General features: G+C 37.9%; 1 protein-coding gene across 19 annotated transcripts in view; it reads left to right on the top strand.

Moving 5' to 3' along the window:
• LIMCH1 (LIM and calponin homology domains 1) overlaps nucleotides 1-17,946 on the top strand; it is a 354,085-nt gene that overhangs the window by 318,190 nt on the left and 17,949 nt on the right. For 7 of the 19 annotated variants that reach the window (XM_037829674.1, XM_037829678.1, XM_037829683.1 and 4 more), the window contains 7 exons: nucleotides 877-967; nucleotides 2,201-2,364; nucleotides 5,618-5,723; nucleotides 9,198-9,272; nucleotides 9,938-9,978; nucleotides 14,437-14,517; nucleotides 17,192-17,284. In XM_037829674.1, the coding sequence (XP_037685602.1) occupies nucleotides 877-967; nucleotides 2,201-2,364; nucleotides 5,618-5,723; nucleotides 9,198-9,272; nucleotides 9,938-9,978; nucleotides 14,437-14,517; nucleotides 17,192-17,284 (651 nt within the window). The remainder of the gene's footprint in view (nucleotides 1-876; nucleotides 968-2,200; nucleotides 2,365-5,617; nucleotides 5,724-9,197; nucleotides 9,273-9,937; nucleotides 9,979-14,436; nucleotides 14,518-17,191; nucleotides 17,285-17,946) is intronic. The other 12 variants (XM_037829692.1, XM_037829676.1, XM_037829680.1 and 9 more) reach the window with 6 other exon arrangements.

The raw sequence follows: 17,946 nt of genomic DNA on the forward strand, positions 1-17,946 counted from the left end.
GATGCCATAAATGGAAATAGTCAAATTTGAAGGAGGGACTTGTTTGGAGGTAACTTTTGGCATGTCGAGCATGAGCCATTTACTATAAAACAGAAAGTCAGTTCAGCAGAAATGAAGCTTTGATGGACTCTCAGGACTGGAGATGGAAGTACAGCTCATAAATGAATAGAGTGGACTTAGTGGTGAACTGATGAGGGTAATTGATATAGTTGAGGGCAATTCAGTAAGGTGGAGGAAAGTAGAATCACAGCTGAAACTTTAGGAATGACTCATATTTTGATGAGAAGAAAAGGAATAAGAGCCAGTGAGAGAAGAATAGCCTGAGAGAGACAATCAGAACCCCAGTAATGGAGTAGACAGGGTCACTGGGAATGCAGGAGGGAGACAGCTTCAAGAAGCTTAAAATGTCCAAATGATAGAAGCCAGGGCCAGCCATGCCTGGGACAGTCTATTGAGAGTTTAATTGTAATCTTTCAGAAAAGGCCACTTCAGTGGGTGATGAGACCAGAAGCCAGCTTGAAAGGCACTTGGGAACAAGTGGATGATGGATGTGATTTTGAAAATTTAGGGTGAAAGGAAGGAAAGCGTGGAAATGTGCATCTGAGGCCATCCTAGATGGGTTGGGGGGCAGGTAGTGGATGCTTGTGTACCTTCTTGAAGCGGTGCTGCTCCCACACCTCTCTTATCTCAGTCAGTGTCTCCTTCCGCCAAAGCCAGACTCTCACCATGAAGCTGCCTAAGAAAAAGAAAAGAATGAATTCACATGAGCAACCCCTTGTATTGGCCTAAAAATTAATACCAAACAAAAGCATCCTTAACTGTTTTAGAACCTTAAAAGGGACAATCTATTTAAGGAGGAATAAATCTCTTTTTCAGGCAAACATGGAGGATGCTGAATTGTATTGTCCAGATGATGAGAATGATGGTGGGAAACCAGAAAAAGGAAACACAGAACTTGCCTCCTCAGGTTTGTCTCATGATAGACTAGTTTTAGGGTAAATTATGATAACTTTTAAGATATAATGGACGTCATGATAACATTTAAGATATAATGAAAATAGAGTCAAAAATTTTTCCTACTGAGCCACTGAAAGGTAGCTCTTCAATTGGTGTGGTTGTACTGCCACCTAGAGACTTCCTAGGGAAATTCTGATCATATGATTAATCTTGCTATAAACATAGGAACCCATGTGTTTTTACTGCCCTATGTTGTTCTGTGTTTTGAAAATATATCTCTATCATCATAAATCAGACTGTATTTTCCCCTACAAATAATGCTAAAAATTGAGGGTCATACTCGAACTCACAGTAGCAGCAATAGATAGGACATGGAGTTTTTAAATAATAAAAATTGACCCTGCATTGAGAGGCTCATTAATAGTTTGAAAGATTAAAGTGATGTCACAAGCCCAAACAGTGATCAAGAATGTACGGTATCCATTGCTTAGATAAAAGGACCTTGGTTTTCCTAAAGTGGCATTTCTCAATACTTTAAAACCATTTCTCCCATTCATAAACACAGAAACCTCCCACCCTCTTCCAATGCCAAATTATTTTCAAATGCCATTTTAAAATAAATTCAATGTCATTACTTAAAATTTAGCTTTTTCAAACTAGATTGACCTCCCTGTTTTGATATGCCCCCTCAGGTGGTAACTTTCTATTCACTCTTAAGTGTAACTAATTCTTCTTCATATATTAGAGGACACTTTATTTTCATTGTACGATATATTTCATGAAATCCTTAACACATTCCAATTATGAAAATGTGATTTTAAAAGGAGCATTAAAATACAAAAGGAAAGAGTCAGGCGGCCTCTCGGTCATTTTGGCTAGATAATATTTGTAGATATTCTTTCTTCCATCCCTAACTGTCGTAATCATTATATATTTCATGCCAGCATTTTGTTTCATGCATTGTTATTCAGATATAAACTGTGACTCTTACTGGGAAATAAAATTTTTGATGTGAAAGTGTCATATTGGGGTTATTTGATGTGTTTTTGTGACATGTTGTTTTCTAATACCATGAAAGAGCCTTGAGAATTCAGACATTTTAGAGTCTTTTATAGCCATCATCATACTGTAATACTTATTGCCAGGGCAAGGTCTAAATGCAGTTGGTGATATTGCAGGATAAATGGTCCTTTATATGGTTTTCACTTTCTTCTTTATTTTTCTGAATGAAACTTCATTTCAGAGCCACAGCATTTTACAGCAACCATGACTCGGTCCAGCCCAACCGTGGCCTTTGTGGAGCTTTCCTCCAGCCCCCAGCTGAAGGACACTGTGCCAGAAGAAAAAGCCCAGAAGAAACCAGAAAATGAAATGAGTGGAAAGGTGGAGTTGGTGCTGTCACAAAAGGTGAAGTACATAGTGGGTAAAAGTGCTTAAAATTCAGAAGTTAACGTGGCTTCACATTGCTGCTGGCTGCTGTTAGGGCTGTTTGTTAGTAATGAAGCTTTATTTTCTCTCCCAATCTTTTTTCCTGACATTAATTTGTATTTTTTCTAAATACAAATATACTTTGTTTTCATTGTAAAAAGTTTAACATATATAAATATGTAAAGAGTAATATATGTAAATTAAAATCATAAAGTGGTATATATAAATATGTAACAGATATATCAAGTAATATATAAATATATATAATAATATATAAGTAAACATGTATAGAAAGAGAGCAGAAGTCACTGAAATCTACCCCTCTGTTGTTAACAGTTGGTATACGTTCTTTCAACAGCTTTTAAAAATTATTTTAGGTAATTAATTTTTAATTATGAAGAGTGTGATACATTTAAAAGAAAAATATAATATGGATATAAGTTATAAAGCTTTGCAGTTAGGTTTTAGTGCTTATCTGCTGTTTAACCTGTCAGCTTCCTAAATATTCTTTTTCCAACAATTACCTGTTTTACAGCAATGGTATTTCTGATGCCTCTGGATTTGAATAACCAGAAATTTAGAAAATTATTGTTCTGATATAATGACTTTTAATGACTTGTTTCAATTAAATTTATTCTTTGTTCAGAGTCTTCCTCTTCATAGTAGATTGATTTGTTTTTAAGTACAGAGTCTAAAAGTCTTCATTTATGTATATATCAGTTGTTCTCAACCTTGGCTACCCTTTAAAATTTTTTAAATACTAAGCCTACTCCAGATCAGAGAAATCAGAGTCTCTGTGGGCATGGCCTGGGCATCTGTATTTTTAAAAGTTCCCTTGCTGATTCTAGTGGACAACCACAATGGAAAACCACTGATTTAACACAACTGGCATACTATATGTGGTGGTACTTCACCTTTAAAAATGAACCCTAAATTGGGGGTGTGACTTTAAAGTGAAAATTTTACCACTTCTAGTTCCAGTCCATCCATTCGTTTACTAAGCCAACATTGCCTGTGTACCTACTATGTGATGGTCACTGCACTAGGCACTGGATATTCAACAGCGAACAAGACATGGCCCCTAGATTTAAGGAGCTCAGAGTGCCGTGTCCTTAGTAGGGCCTCAGATTTGCCTTTAATAGAGTATTTCAGTGCCTGGCTATCCCTTTTTTATATATATATACACAGAAAACTCTAGGGGGGCCTGAACCGTAGGTCAGACATTGAGGGCAATCAGGGTTTCCTGCCTTTATAGTTTTTGCCATATCCACACTCCATTTGTAACCATTATTTATTTATTATTCTCCCAAACTCACTTTTTTCCCATATAAGTTTAAACTGAAAAGAAAATTTAATGTCAATGCTAGATTTTTTTAAAAAAATCAAACAAAATGAATACAACCACAAAGTATTCATCTACATACCTCATTTGTATAACCTCATCTGTGTGATTCATCTTTAGAGCACATATACCTTACTTTGAAAAGAATTATTTTCAGGTGTTCTTAATCTTTTTGGGCCATGACCTCTTTGTTACATTTTTAAATGCAAAAAATAAAATATACCAGATTACCAAGATACCCTTGGTTTTAAGTAGTACCATGTTTAGAGACTCCCCTGGATTTTGTTCTAGGGACTCCAGGTTAAGAGCCCCTGATAGTTAATTAGCAAATGGGATAATTGTCTGTGATCTCGGTGTGTCTTTGAACTCACTTACCCAATATAAATTTCCCCCCTTTTTCCCTTCCCTACTGTATGGTTAGCTTAAAAAGAGCCCCATCTTTTCAAGAGAGAATGTTGATCACAGTGGTTGCAACAGCTTTTATTTTTTTATTTCACCTGAGATTGTTCCCTTTATAAAGCAAAGCATCAATGCACGCAAGCTGATCCTTTTGCATAGTGGTCATTTTGAGTATTTCTGCAGACCTTCAACTGTTCCATTTACAACCATGCATTATTTGAGACATGTTTTCATCCATCTCCACTACTGAGGAAATAGTATAAGGTTAAGATTTCAGGCTCTCAACTTTGCTAAGCCTTAGCTTTTGCTGTATATTTAACTCCGAAGTTCATTTGGACATCTGGTTGACCTCTATAATGCAAAACGCAGAGATTAACTGCATTTTCTTCAGGATCCACTTAAGGTCAAACATATTCCTAAAGAAAAACAAAATCCTATCAAGAAGAAATTCTAGACATTAAATTATCCTGATGACCAAATCATAGATAAGCTTGTGATGAGACAGATGTTGTACAGCCCCGTTTGATAGTCCCTTGGCTATCAAATGAATCCATTGGGAACACAGCCGCCAGCCTGAGAGTGAATCAGAGAAAGTCATGCAGGAAGCTGAAAGGACATGAACTGATACAGCCCATGCTTTTCATTCAGACCTTTGCTACTGACTCTTATTTTAGACATTGTTTTAACAAGTTTGGTAATCTGGTTTTTCAGCAGTTGGTGAATTAGAAGCAGCAAAGCAGAAGGTTGCTTCTACTAAAGGCCATTCAGTTTGGGGAGAAAAAAAATAAAATAAAATAGCAATAATAAAATCTATTTTAACAACACTAACATAAGAATTTTAAAAGCCTGTAATTTTGAAACTATTTACCATAAGGACAAGAGTCTAACACCTGCCAAACCCCTGAAGGCTTCATTGCTATAGCAGTGATTATTTATAATGTGCTTCTATGTCAACAAGCAAAGGATTGTTTATAATATGCTTCTATGTCAACAAGCAAAGGATATTGTCTTCAATGTGCTTTGATTAAATTTGTGGGGGGTTGTATAGTATTTTGAGAATAATATCCATTAAAAGATCATATTGCTTTAATCTTTAGCACTTACAGAGTAAGGTTTGGTTTTAAATTATCTTATGTGAAATATCTTACTTCCTGCCCTTACAAATGAAGTATTTGGTAGTACCAAGAAGAGAACATGTGGTTGATCAATAAGAAAATGAAAGAAAATGATGTGCTATTCCAGAGATGAAATACTGTTGGCTAGGTTTAGAGAAAAGTAATCAAATGTTTATACTATTGTTTGATTTCTCTGAAAAATTGACCTCTATATTAATGCAGGAAAACATGAAGGGGTTTGAGGAAGGGGTAAGAATTTTCCATTTAAAAGTTAAATGTTTGGACTTCTGTAATAGCCATGGTCCTTAAATTTTATTTCACCTGTGCATTTAATGGACAATCCTTGCAATGTTTATGTCTGTTACCCATGTTCCAGGTGGGAAAGCCAAAATCTCCAGAACCGGAAGCAACCCTGACATTTCCATTTCTGGACAAAATGCCTGAAACCAACCAACTACATTTGCCAAATCTCAATTCTCAAGGTAAAGAAAAGGAAATGTTTTCTTTCAATTCCACATGTCCTGTCTGGGCCCATCTATAATGAACCAGTCTTTATTTTAAAAGAAGATTAGTTCCTCTATGTTGATGTTCCTTTAGCCATGGTGTTTTCCAGAGTCCATGATGCTGAATTAGTAAGTTCAGAATGGAAGGCCGAGGCTGCATTCTCTATTTGGCCAAGCCAGCTGCCCAGGCCATTTATCAGTCAGGCACTACAGGCACAATAGGGCCTATACAAATGTTTGCAACTGTAAACAAATTTTTATTGGTACCAAAATATAAAACAACAATTACAAAATCAAAATCATTAACTTTACTAAGAAGGTTATAATCTATGTATCAACTTCATTAATTGTCCATTTTAGTTACCTAAAATTTCCATTTAATTTGAAAATAATTTTGTGAAAAAGTCAGGTTTTCTTTGTCCATAATAATTCCTGGGTGAGCATGATGATTACTCAGAAATCAGAAACTGTCATAGATTAAACATTTTATTCAGAGCCAAAAATTTTTACTCTTTCAACAAATTCTTCACAGCAATAAAAAAACATAACATATGTATATTTATATGGGCTGAAGATACATTTTAATGTTTCATATGATATATTTTAATATGTTTAATATGAAGTAGGAGGGGTTGTCTATTAAAATATGGGTGTGTAGGGTCTTCAAATGGCAGTACATTGTGGATCACATATTGATTATGATTTCACCCCTTTACTCTTTAGTATTCCAACTTGCGTCCCTTTATCCTGATAGGAAACCCAGGTGCAATCCCCACGAAGGCCTTAGAGATGCAGGTAGTGGGAGGGTTGGGTCCTGAGAATTCCATGGTCCATGGGATTGTTGTGCAAAACAGATAGACCCCTGGGCTTTACTGATGTGAGTTCCCTCTGTGTAGATGCAGGAGCAGCCAGAGTTCAGGAGACAAGAACTATAAGGTTTCTGGTTTTATTTTGTTTTGGTTTGGTTTTTATATTCCTTCCCTTATACATTTTGTAGATTTAACAGCCTAGGCAAAGAGAGGATGGCATAGATTCATTGTGGCTGGAGAGTTATTTTTACTTCTCTTTGCAAGGATGCACACTGTACCAAGCCACCATTGGCAGAATCTGAGCTGGCTTCCGTTAGCCTTTGTTGGTGGTTAGGAGCTAAGCTGGGCTCTATCTAAATAGCAGGGAGCACTTGGGAGGAAACTAACTGTTACTAGTGGATGCTACTTCCTTAATGTGGAAACAAGTTTAATCTTGTCTTAAAGGATTTGTCTCAAATAGGTCAATTCCACTGCCCTAAAAGGAATAGGCAAAAAAAAAAAAAAAAAAAAAAAAAGTCTCACAACTGGGTCAGCAACTGGGCATATTTAGGCAGATTTTAGTTCTGCTCTATTCCTTGAACTTGGTAACTGCATACATAAGTAATATAGAGAGGACAATGGATATTTTTAAGCCTTGTTAAATAGTTTTATTGTCTTAGTTATATATCTCCTTACCTGTTGTAAGGCATTTTAATTTTTTAATAGGCTGTTGAATTAAGGGAACTTACTTCATGCTTTGCCCACGTTGGATGATTAAAAAATAAAATTTAGTAGCACTGGAGCATTTCGGAAATTATTGTTCAAGATAGAAATGTATTTGGTGTGTTCTTGCTGTGTGTACTTGGAAGCTGTCATTACAACTGTAGGCTCTGGAAACAGAATGCCTGGGTTCAAATTCTTGCTCTTCTCGTTTTCAGCTGTGTGGCCTTAGTCACGAAGTTCTCCCTAATTTCTAATCTTCACCTGCAAATTGGAAATAATTATAGTTCCAATCTCAAAGGGGGATTGGAAGAATGAAATGAGATTAGCCATAACAAGTGTTTAGCTCAATATCTGGCCCAGATAAGCCTTCATAAATGTGATCTGGAGGTTGCAGAATAGTAACAGTCAGAGTGAAAGTACATTACAACTTGTGGAGCAAGAGGCCAGGCAGAGATAAACTATTTTGAATGCTTTCCTCATAATAAGAGTGTTTATACTTGTGGAGATACTGGTGGAAGTATCTCTAGGAGTCTAAACTGCTCAAGAATAAGCTGCTTAAAGTCATAATTCTCAAACGTGAGTGTGCACCAGAGTCCCCTGCAGGGCTTGTTAAAACACAGACCCCCACAGGGTCTGATTCAGTAGGTCGGGGCTGAGTCCCAGTATTTGCATTACTGACAATTCCCAGGTGATGCTGATGCTGGCAAACTGGGGACCACACTCTGAAAACCACAGACTTGGAATATTTATTTAAATTGTGCACCAAAGACACGGCTGATGGAAAAATAGCAGTCATACTTGCCTGTGGTTTCCAAAGCTGCCGTCTTTCAAGAAGCAAAAGGCCTCTAATAAACGTAACTTTAAAAGGCATGATTTTTCTCTAATTGGGGGAGAGGGGGAAGCAGAGGGCTCTGCTCAGCTATAAAACATCAATGCACATGTAAATGACTAGTCTGAGGTCACATATCAAGTTCAAAAAAACTGCTATGGTTAGTATCAGGAATTCTGGAGCCACACCTAATGCTCCCTCTCCAAGAAAGTGTTACCTCTTCCCATCTCTATAGTCATCTGTTTATGAACTGATCAAACAGGCCACTACTGGTTGTCAGTAATGTTCTACCAATTTCTCTTAAACACACAAACATGCATAAATAGTTTGTAAATACATAAAAAATACATATGTATTTACAATTTGTAAATACATAAAAAACATGCATAAATATAGTTTGTAAATACTCTGAACATATTCATAAAAATACATTCAAAAAGTGACAAATTTCCTTTTCTCAACTGTCTTCCAACAGTAGAAAGATATCTCAAATTGGTTTTCAGTAAAATGCCCACTTTAACAACGAATGCCTTTATTTGCATTGAGAATGAAAACAGAGTATCACAGAACATAGTTTAAGGATGTAAATGTTTGCCATGAGCTTCTGTAGTACGTTTGATGCCACTAGTTACAGAGGAACACATCCTTTTTTTAAAAGTAACTTCTGCCATGGATTTCCATATTTGACCTCTATAAAGTATAATGTGTATAAATGAGTAATTGAACCACTTATCTCTGCTGTCTTTTACACTTTTCTAGTAGTTTCCAGAAACAGTATAAACTGTGCATTTTGTTCTTGCACAGCATATAATTTCTATCATTTTGAAGTTTAATATTTTAACAATAGTGCAATGAAATATGAGCCTGTAAAATTTCACTTAACCCCAAAGAAGACACACAGTAGCATAAACTGTCACATTTTTATAGACATTTGTCCATGTTTTCAGGTTTCATATGTGTTTTATTGAGATATTTGTCCTTTAGATTCTGTCACTGTCAATTCTTGCATTGACCGCACCCAAACTGCCTTTAGTACTTGGGAGCGTGGTTTTATTCAAGCCTCACCCCCATTTTCATGGTTTTCTGTTTGTTCTGTTCTGCCATCTGATCCAGAGTCGCCTGGCACTGCCAGCATTCCGCTTAGAGTTCAGAACTCTTGGCGACGATCCCAGTTTCTCTCCTGGTCAGGTAAACAGCATACTGGGTGGCTGTATTTCTTTTGTGCAAAAATCCATGTTGGAGGCAACCAATGATGTCTGGTATATGTTTCCTTTTCTGCTTTCAGAGAAAAATGCTTGTTTCCGACACACAGTTGGCAAAGAGCTGGTTCTTTGATATCTGTACCAACTATATTAAAGTTGGGGCAGGGAGAAGGACATTCAGAAAAAAAAAAAAAAAACCACCAAAAACAAAGATCAGATCATTTACCAGGAACTGATAATGGGTTCTTTTGTTAACTGTGTCACTCTCTTTACTCCCTAAATGACATCTGGCCTTTCTCTTTATGATACTTCTTTACGTCAGGCAGTGAGGGAACTGGTGATCAACCATGCCAGAATACAAGGTGCATTAAAAACAGCACTAATAGGAATAGTTTTTGCTTCCTATAGTCTAGAACCTGGTGCTAATTAATGGGATCAATCATGTTATAGCAGTCATAACTTCTTTTGGTGGTGGGTACAAACTGCTTCGGGGTCTGCTTTATCATGATTTTCTACTGGTCTTGGCTTAAAAAGAAAATTGGTTTGAAACTGAGATAAGAACCCACACTCCATTGAGAGGATCAGAAAGAAAGTCAATTAGAAGCTACTTGTATTGTGATGTTTATTTCTTTCTTTCTTCTTTCTGTGCAGTAGATTCTCCAAGCAGTGAAAAGTCCCCTGTAACTACACCTGTAAGTGCTTCATTTTGTGGAATAAGATCATGAGCATAATGTGATTTTAATTTACAAGGTATTTGATTTGCTTTAAGAGGATTCAACCAAAAATGGGCTCCATACAATTGATTTTAAAAGAATAACTAAAGCTCATGTATAATGTTATCAGGAGACACAGATTATCATTTAATGGAGCTGTTATTGTGTCCAAAAATGAAACGATAAGCAATTCAGTAAAATAAAAAGCTAAAAGAATTAATTAAAAATTAATATGCTGGTATTAAAATATAGAACTTCCATAGACATTCAAAATCATTTTTTCAAATAAGGGCAAAACTTCAACAGATTATATTGCTGGCAGAATGAACCAGTCTGGACACTCTTGAGACCCAAGCTCTCTTTGTGGTTCCCCTTTCCACAATCAATATCTTGAATACTATTAGAGCAATTGAAACATTTAGTTTTCAATCTTTTCTTTCAAAGAAATAAGAAAGCATTTGCTAAAGTGTCAAGATACATGAGCTGCAGAAATTCTTTGCTGCTGGATTATATCTGACCCCTTTCTATAGATCTGTCACTTGTCTGAACTGAATATCTCCAATGCTGGGCCTGTCATCCTTTTTCACACTCTGAAATCCCCTTCAGATTTGGAGATTTCCAACTGCAGCATTCCCCCCAAGCCATCTGGGTGCAACTACATAATCACTATCGCATCTCTGATTCGGTCTTGATTCAGGATTCCAGGTTCACTGACTGTATGATCCTGTAGACGTCATATAACTTCTCTGAACCACATCATCCTTAATTGTACAATGAGATAATAATACCTTCTTTTTGTGGTTGTTGTGAGCCTTAATAGAAATAGTTATTTGGAAGCCTGACATATGAACTAATCTTCTGCAATGGCTAATCCAAGAGGCTCACCTTGGTTAATACTTGTAGGTAAATTTTCTCACTTCAAGAATTCCTTAGTTCCTTTGCAGAATGAAGAAGGGACACATCTCTTGTCACGTAACCTTTGATGTCTCCAAGGGTCACTTGTGGGGGCTCATTCCTAAGCCAACATTAGGAATCCTGAATTTCCTGGGAAGCTGAGTCTGGTTGCAGTGGATGGAAACCCCTAGAAGGATCCCAAACTTGGCATGCATGGCAATTTGAAGAATATCATATAACCCATTGGTTTCCATTTTAAATTGCTTTGGAACAACAACATCAAATTATTCTTGTACCCCCCTGGACAGAGATGGAGAGGAAGGATGCTCCAAAGAGATATATTCTTATTTCTGTTTTGTGGAAGAGAGAACAGGAAATAAATTACTGGCTTAATAAGTGAATTCTCTTAAAATACCCACCCAAATTTGATGTCCTTCCTATGGTAAATGGCTCTTCATGGAATAGAAAAGTAATAGAAATTCTATATAATAGAAGCTTGAAGAGGAAACAATCATTTGATTATGCTGATCTCAACAGACCTTTGCCATTTTTGGTCAGACTTGGACTGGCCTGAGGCTACAGGGACTGTTAAGTGGAGAGAGGCAAGAGATGCACTACCCCAGCATGGAGTGATTCCATTATTTAAGCAACAAATACTTATTGGGGCCTAAATGTGTCAGGTGCTTGGAATATTTAGGAGGTAAGGGACTCTCCCATGAGGAACCACCAGGCCAGAGTAAGATACAAACCTGTGAACAGATAAACTGTAGAACGAAGTGATATAAATGCTCTCCATTCTGACTTTCTCCAGAACCTTTTAGATCAAATCCCTTTTGTGATAGTTACCACACTGCTTTCTGGTGTTTACTTAATTTATTTATTGATCTTCCCCTCTCAGAGCTTGGCCAGCTGTGGGTTTCCCTGCCTGACCCATAGTAACTGTTCAGCAAATATCCCATGAAGGAAGGAGCAAGGTTACTGTTTTTTCCCTCGTTTATCACTCCTATATCTCTCTTTATCTTCCTCTTTAAATGTCCATTATTTTTCTCTCTTGCTTTTTAACCAATATTCTGTATTTTTTCTCTGTTTTCAGCCCCCCACCACAATGCCTCCTCCTATCTGCCTACTCCTTACTTGACGTATTCTTAGGATTCCTACCTAGTGAAATCTGGAAATTAAATAATTCCTAATTGTTTCTCTTAGTTTTCTACTATTGAACTTTCCCCGCTTATTTCCCTATGTGAATCGCTTTATTTATATGCACTCTTTTCTCTCAAAAGATAGAGAATGTCCATGCCCCTGAGATAAGAAAGAGGTCCTGGATTTTAAAACTTCTTCAAAGTCCTAGGAAAATGCTTGGTGGAGCCAACTTCCAATGCCATTAAATTCTAATAGAATTTCCCATCTTGGCTCCATAGAAGTAATATCTAGGCCATCAGAAAGAAATTTGAAGAACTTTGGATTATTTAAGATTTCACAGCAGCCCCCCGCCCCCACTTGTTCACTCCTTTAATATGCAGCCTGAATCCCAAGAGTGTCATATAGGAAGTGCATCTCCCTAACTTATTTGCTCATTTTTCTTCAGTGACTATTTTGTGGGCATCATGGCCATCCCCACCATCTGCAAGAACCAGAGCAGTAGTACAAATTGAGGCCCACGTTCTATATGTCTAAATATTTTAAAGTTTAAAGTCAAGCGATGCCCATGGCCTGACACACATTCTCACCCAGGGCCCCCATTCAGCCCAGAGCCTCTTCTCTGGACCAGTCCAGGTGCCGTGTGCCATGGGATCCACTGAGGCGGGCAGGGCGGAAGGTGGGCCTGGCCCAGGACTCCTAGGTGGTAACTAGACTCATCTAAACCTGGGCTGAGAACTGACCCTGTCCAGTTTCCCAGGGAGCTGAGGTAGGAAGATCCTGCCCACCCCTGCCTGACTCACTTCATCCCACTCAGGATTCCCAGGAAGTCCTAAGTGCCTCCCCAAACTACCCCATCAGAACAGAGGGGACGGAGGGAGCACAGTTGCTGGGGAAGCTGGTCTGCCTAGACACCCACATGGGCGGTTAGGGCAGCCAGGTTTAAGCACCGCAGTCCCTGGTTTCCCCATTGTACCTGCTTTGGTGCAGGCAGGCCTCTCCCATTACTCCTTGTCACTACATTGGTTACCAAACTCACAAAAGCCTTTATCTTTGAAAAAAAGACTCAAAAAAATCCTTATATTTGACTGTTTGGGATAGGCAGGACCTGAGTCTAAGGCAGAGCTGGTGGGTGTTGGTGAGTTTAACAACACACTTTAGGGAAACCCGGTGTAGGAAAGCAATATCCATATAAAAGATTCACTTATGGTACTGTCCACATCACGTCATACAGAATGCTGTGTTATCTTTGAAGTTCTGCTGAAATAATCAGTCCCATTTGTTTGGCATATGGGACCCAGGATAAATATGCAGAATGAGCATCTTAAGCTCAGAAGTATGAATGCATTTAAGAAATCACCTCTAAGAGAAAGAAGCGAAAACCTTCTCATGCTGTGCTCCATTTCTCTCCTGTAGCTCTGCAATCCACCATAGAAAAGAAAGCATAGTGACACTTACAAAAGACATAATTTAAATCTTTAATTCTACTTTGAAACACATAAAATACTATATAGTGCTGTAAACAGGCAATAATATATCATGATGAATAATGAATTCTTTCATATTAACTAGGTTTGGTATTTCCTTTTATGAAATATTCGATATGATTCCTCTGGGTCAAGTTCCATTAATGACATTAAAGTTAAGCTTTGAAAATCCATATTCTACTTCTTCTTATCTTTCCTCTGGCACATAAAGATACCTGACCCAAAGTGCGACATCATCCTTGACTTTCTCAATAATCTTGATTTTCCTCACCCTCTCATCACTACACCATCATTATATGGAGACACTTCCCATTGTTTCTATAAGGTCATAATTTCCTTCTAATAAATGTGACTGCCAGGAATAGTGGCTGAAGGAGGACAACAGAATTTTCATGGCACTGAAAATGGAAGATTGATGATGGTCAAGGGAGGGTGGAAGTACTTTATAAAGTATTCACTGGGGCTCTGCATGAATATTATCTTTGTTCTGGTTAGATGTGACTCCAAACTTTGTAGAGTATCAGTGCTGTATGTTTATATGCATGGAAGTAATATGTATATTTGTAGATACATATTAATTTTGAATGGACCATAGATTAAAATTATGTGATTCTTTAAAAAAAAAAAAACCTTCTCAAGGCAATTTGGCATTTGCTCCAAACAGGTTCACTGAATCATACAAGCATGAATCATACAAGCATGAATCATACAAGCATCTTGGAAAAGCAACAAAGAGGGCCTAAAACTAAAAAATGATTTCAGCCAACCAAAGAGGGAAAGAGGGCCTTTAGATATGCGAAAGCACGTGCTTCAGCATTTCCATCTGGGTGCTAGGCCATAGGCTAACCATGTTCACTTATGCTGGCCTGACCTTGGATTCCGTGGCTCAATTCTGATCATGGTTTTGTTTTTCTTGCAGTTTAAATTCTGGGCATGGGACCCTGAGGAGGAACGCAAGCGACAGGAGAAATGGCAGCAGGAGCAGGAGCGTTTGCTCCAGGTGGGACTGGGTTTGCTGCTCTTTTTTCTTTCCTTTTTTTCTTTTCTTTTTTTTTTAAGATTATGCTTTCTTAATTTCTGTTGCATTAAATACATTTATAGCACAGGAAGTGGATGGAATCAGATTCTTCTCAGAAGCTGATGAGTCAAAGTTAGTTCATTTTGTGTCCATGACACAGAATGTCCTGGGTCTGATTCCTGCTGCCAGAGGTTACATTAATGAATGTGAGGAGGAAACATTCATATTAACACTTTTTTAAAAACTCCAAGTGTGGATTAAAGGCCAGTCCACCCATTCCTTCCCTCCTTAGTCACCAATCAAATTCCAGTTTAAGTAGCAGTGAAGATGGATTATCAAAATGCTGCTGGAGACATACACATGAGATAAAGTATGACCTGGGTCTAATTCTCAAGTAGAATGTCTGCTCCATTTTTCAGTAAAAGCTGCTAATTTTCTGATGAAATTCTAGAAAAATTCTGGGGTAAATTTATCATGCTCCTACTTGTTTCATGGCAGTTTTGCAGATTAACAGCTTCTCTAAGTAACCCAGTAACTTAGAAACTAGTCTACATTGAGTACTTAGAATGTGCCAGAACTGTGGTTGGTGCTCACACAACCCTTCAAAGCATGTCTTGTTTGTCCCAGAGCACAATTAAAGAAACTAAGTCTCACAGAAGTTTAATTAATTGTCCAAGATCACACAGCTAACAGGTATTAAGCCCAGATTCCAATCCAAGTCTGGATGACTTTAAAACTCATACTCAGTCTACTATACTCCCAATAGTAATGATTTTACCAGCAGCTAGCTCACTAAATCTCACTAATTTTGATGACTTGCTGCTGCTGTGTAGAAAGCAATGCTTAGGACAGATTTATTTTTCACTTTTTTGTCTTATTTTTTGGTTCTAATCTCTCTGGTTTAATTTCCTGGGGGCAAGGAGATGTTTAGATAACCAATTGTAGCATGGCTTTAGCTCTGCCAGTTGAGTTTGATATTTTTGAATATTCAGAAGATTAGGCCTTCAATACCAAAATGTTTGTAAGAACTAGATTCAGCAAAGCCCCAGAGCTGCTAGGACTTTTGGGTCCACTGGGAGACCTCAGACCAGCCCTGGCCATTTGATATTCTCCTGGAAATCACAGTCAAGAGTCTGAAATTCCACAGAACAAAGAAGACAGGCAAGTGTGCTTCCCGTCATGTGCTCTGTCTATTACTCTCTGAAGGGTGACCATGTTACAGATGTTGGCACTAGGCTTGTGTATTGTTCTTGTCCCACTGAATTGTTACCTGGTGTAGCATCGTGGACTGTGGGCTTTGGGTCCATGATGTTTGTGGAAGAAGGAAGGGGTTGTGTGTGTGTGTGTGTGTGTGTGTGTGTGTGTATCCCAGACACACTTCATCTTTCCGTCCCTGTATCATCAGTTCATCCTTGTGAGCTCCTTGAACCAATAAGCCTAAGAAGCCTTGCTTGTTTTGCCTGCTCTTGTCACAGTTCACGGTCTGTTTCCGCTATTGTGAAATGTCCCTCACATCCCTCTCTCAGACCTTACTCTACAATATCCAGCCTTGATAACAAATTTTTACCTGGAGTTAAAGAGCCTGCCATGGGTTGTTGACCAGCAACAGTTTTGCCAGAGCATTAATAAGAAGGCCGGGCCTCAGACAAATCCAATGAAGTCCTTTTGCTCCTGAGATAATGACATCATAGGTTGTAACTGGAGGAAATCTCCAGGCCTTTCTAATGAAGATAGAAGCACAGACTTGTTTTAGCCTCAGAGAGAGGATTGACAATAATCAATCTAACATATTTGACTGTGTGTGACACATTTCAGTGATTCCTTTCTGTCTGTCATTCCTGAGTCTTCCAGGAGTGTCAGTTCTTACTATTTTAAGTAGTAATTTTAATCATCATTTAATCGTCTCTTTTAGGGAGCTGTGAGGGACTCCACTCACATTTTGTTCAGAGTATTTTATTTTTTCCCCAGAAGTGGTGACTAGTGTTGCACTGTTTCTGGAAACAAGAATGGCCGTTTACTATTGAAGCATTCTAATGGGCTGTTTAAAAGCTGCTCTTAATTCGGAAGTTTCTATTTCAGAGCTAAAAAGTTTCCATGTTGGTAGAATGGCTAAAAGCAAAGAATAATTCAGCTACTCAGCTAATTATCATCTTGTCTACTTTGGATCTTTCTGCAATATCTATTTTATAAAACTACACGATGTTCCATCTTTAATATTAAATTCTTTTGACAGCAATTTATTTCTATTAGCAGAATGCCAAAACTCATCTCTGAAGGACCCAGTGAAAACAAATGATTAGTTTAGCTTACCACCTCAGACACAACTCAGATTAAGGAAGATTTTAGAGTCTTTCAATCTTTCCAGCTTTCTCTTTCATAGGTTGTGATCCAAGCAAATTTCTGCTTACATATCTGCAGAACAATTCCACAAAATACCAACAGCAGAAAATATTGCTCCTTGTTGGATTCTTACATTCCTAAAATGCTAGAGTGACACAAAATAGTATCCCTGTTTTACTGAATGCATCTCTTGGATTCAGAATGTTGCAACAAGAAGATGCTCTTACCACATATTGTACGCGCTGGGTTAGAGGGGGGAGTTCCTAACGATTTATGCATTGGTCAGCTGAGAACATCTATGGAAATTCCATAACAGGAGAGATACCAGAAGGAGCAGGACAAACTGAAAGAAGAGTGGGAAAAGGCCCAAAAGGAGGTGGAAGAGGAAGAGCGCAGATACTATGAGGAGGTAGGAAACTCCCAAGAAGACATTTGACCTCGTAGTCCCACGTTCTCCAAGTCTACCAACCCTTTCTGTGTCTGTGGCTTGTGTATGCATGGGACTATGTCTCACTTCCCATTCACAGCAGATCCCCATTAACCTTTTTGTTTAAAGTCGTATCATATAAGAGCTAACAGACCACAGTTCCCCCAAATTTGGTTTGTGATCAGGGTGTGTTGAGCCGCAGTTGAGAGAGACGATAAAACTGCTCTTCCGACTATAGCCCGGTGTACCCGTTCTGTAGTTACAGAGTCAGAATCTTGATGACTTTGAGAGATGACATAAAATAATCTGTTTATTTGCTTGTTTATGTGTTTGCTTGTGGCAAGCTTGTTTGATGGTAGTGAATGAATTTTATGAGGATCATTTTGATATCAAGGCTAAATGAAAGTCTTCTTACCTCTGCATTCTCCATGTAATACTAAAGTGATTAAGAAGGGGTGGATTTTGTTTTGTTTCCTTTCTTTTTTTAGATGAACAAACCAGGCCACATTAGAGAATCTGAAAGGGGCTGCACTTCATGTGTATTATCTAAAATTTGTTTTTTAAGTAACGTTGTGAATTTTATGTTGAAGAATTTTTGCGGGTAATCAGACCCCTAATTGCATTTCTAATTAGGCTTTTTGCAA

The sequence above is a fragment of the Choloepus didactylus genome, chromosome 3 (assembly GCF_015220235.1).
Source record: "Choloepus didactylus isolate mChoDid1 chromosome 3, mChoDid1.pri, whole genome shotgun sequence".
In the NCBI taxonomy this organism is placed as follows: Eukaryota; Metazoa; Chordata; class Mammalia; order Pilosa; family Megalonychidae; genus Choloepus; species Choloepus didactylus.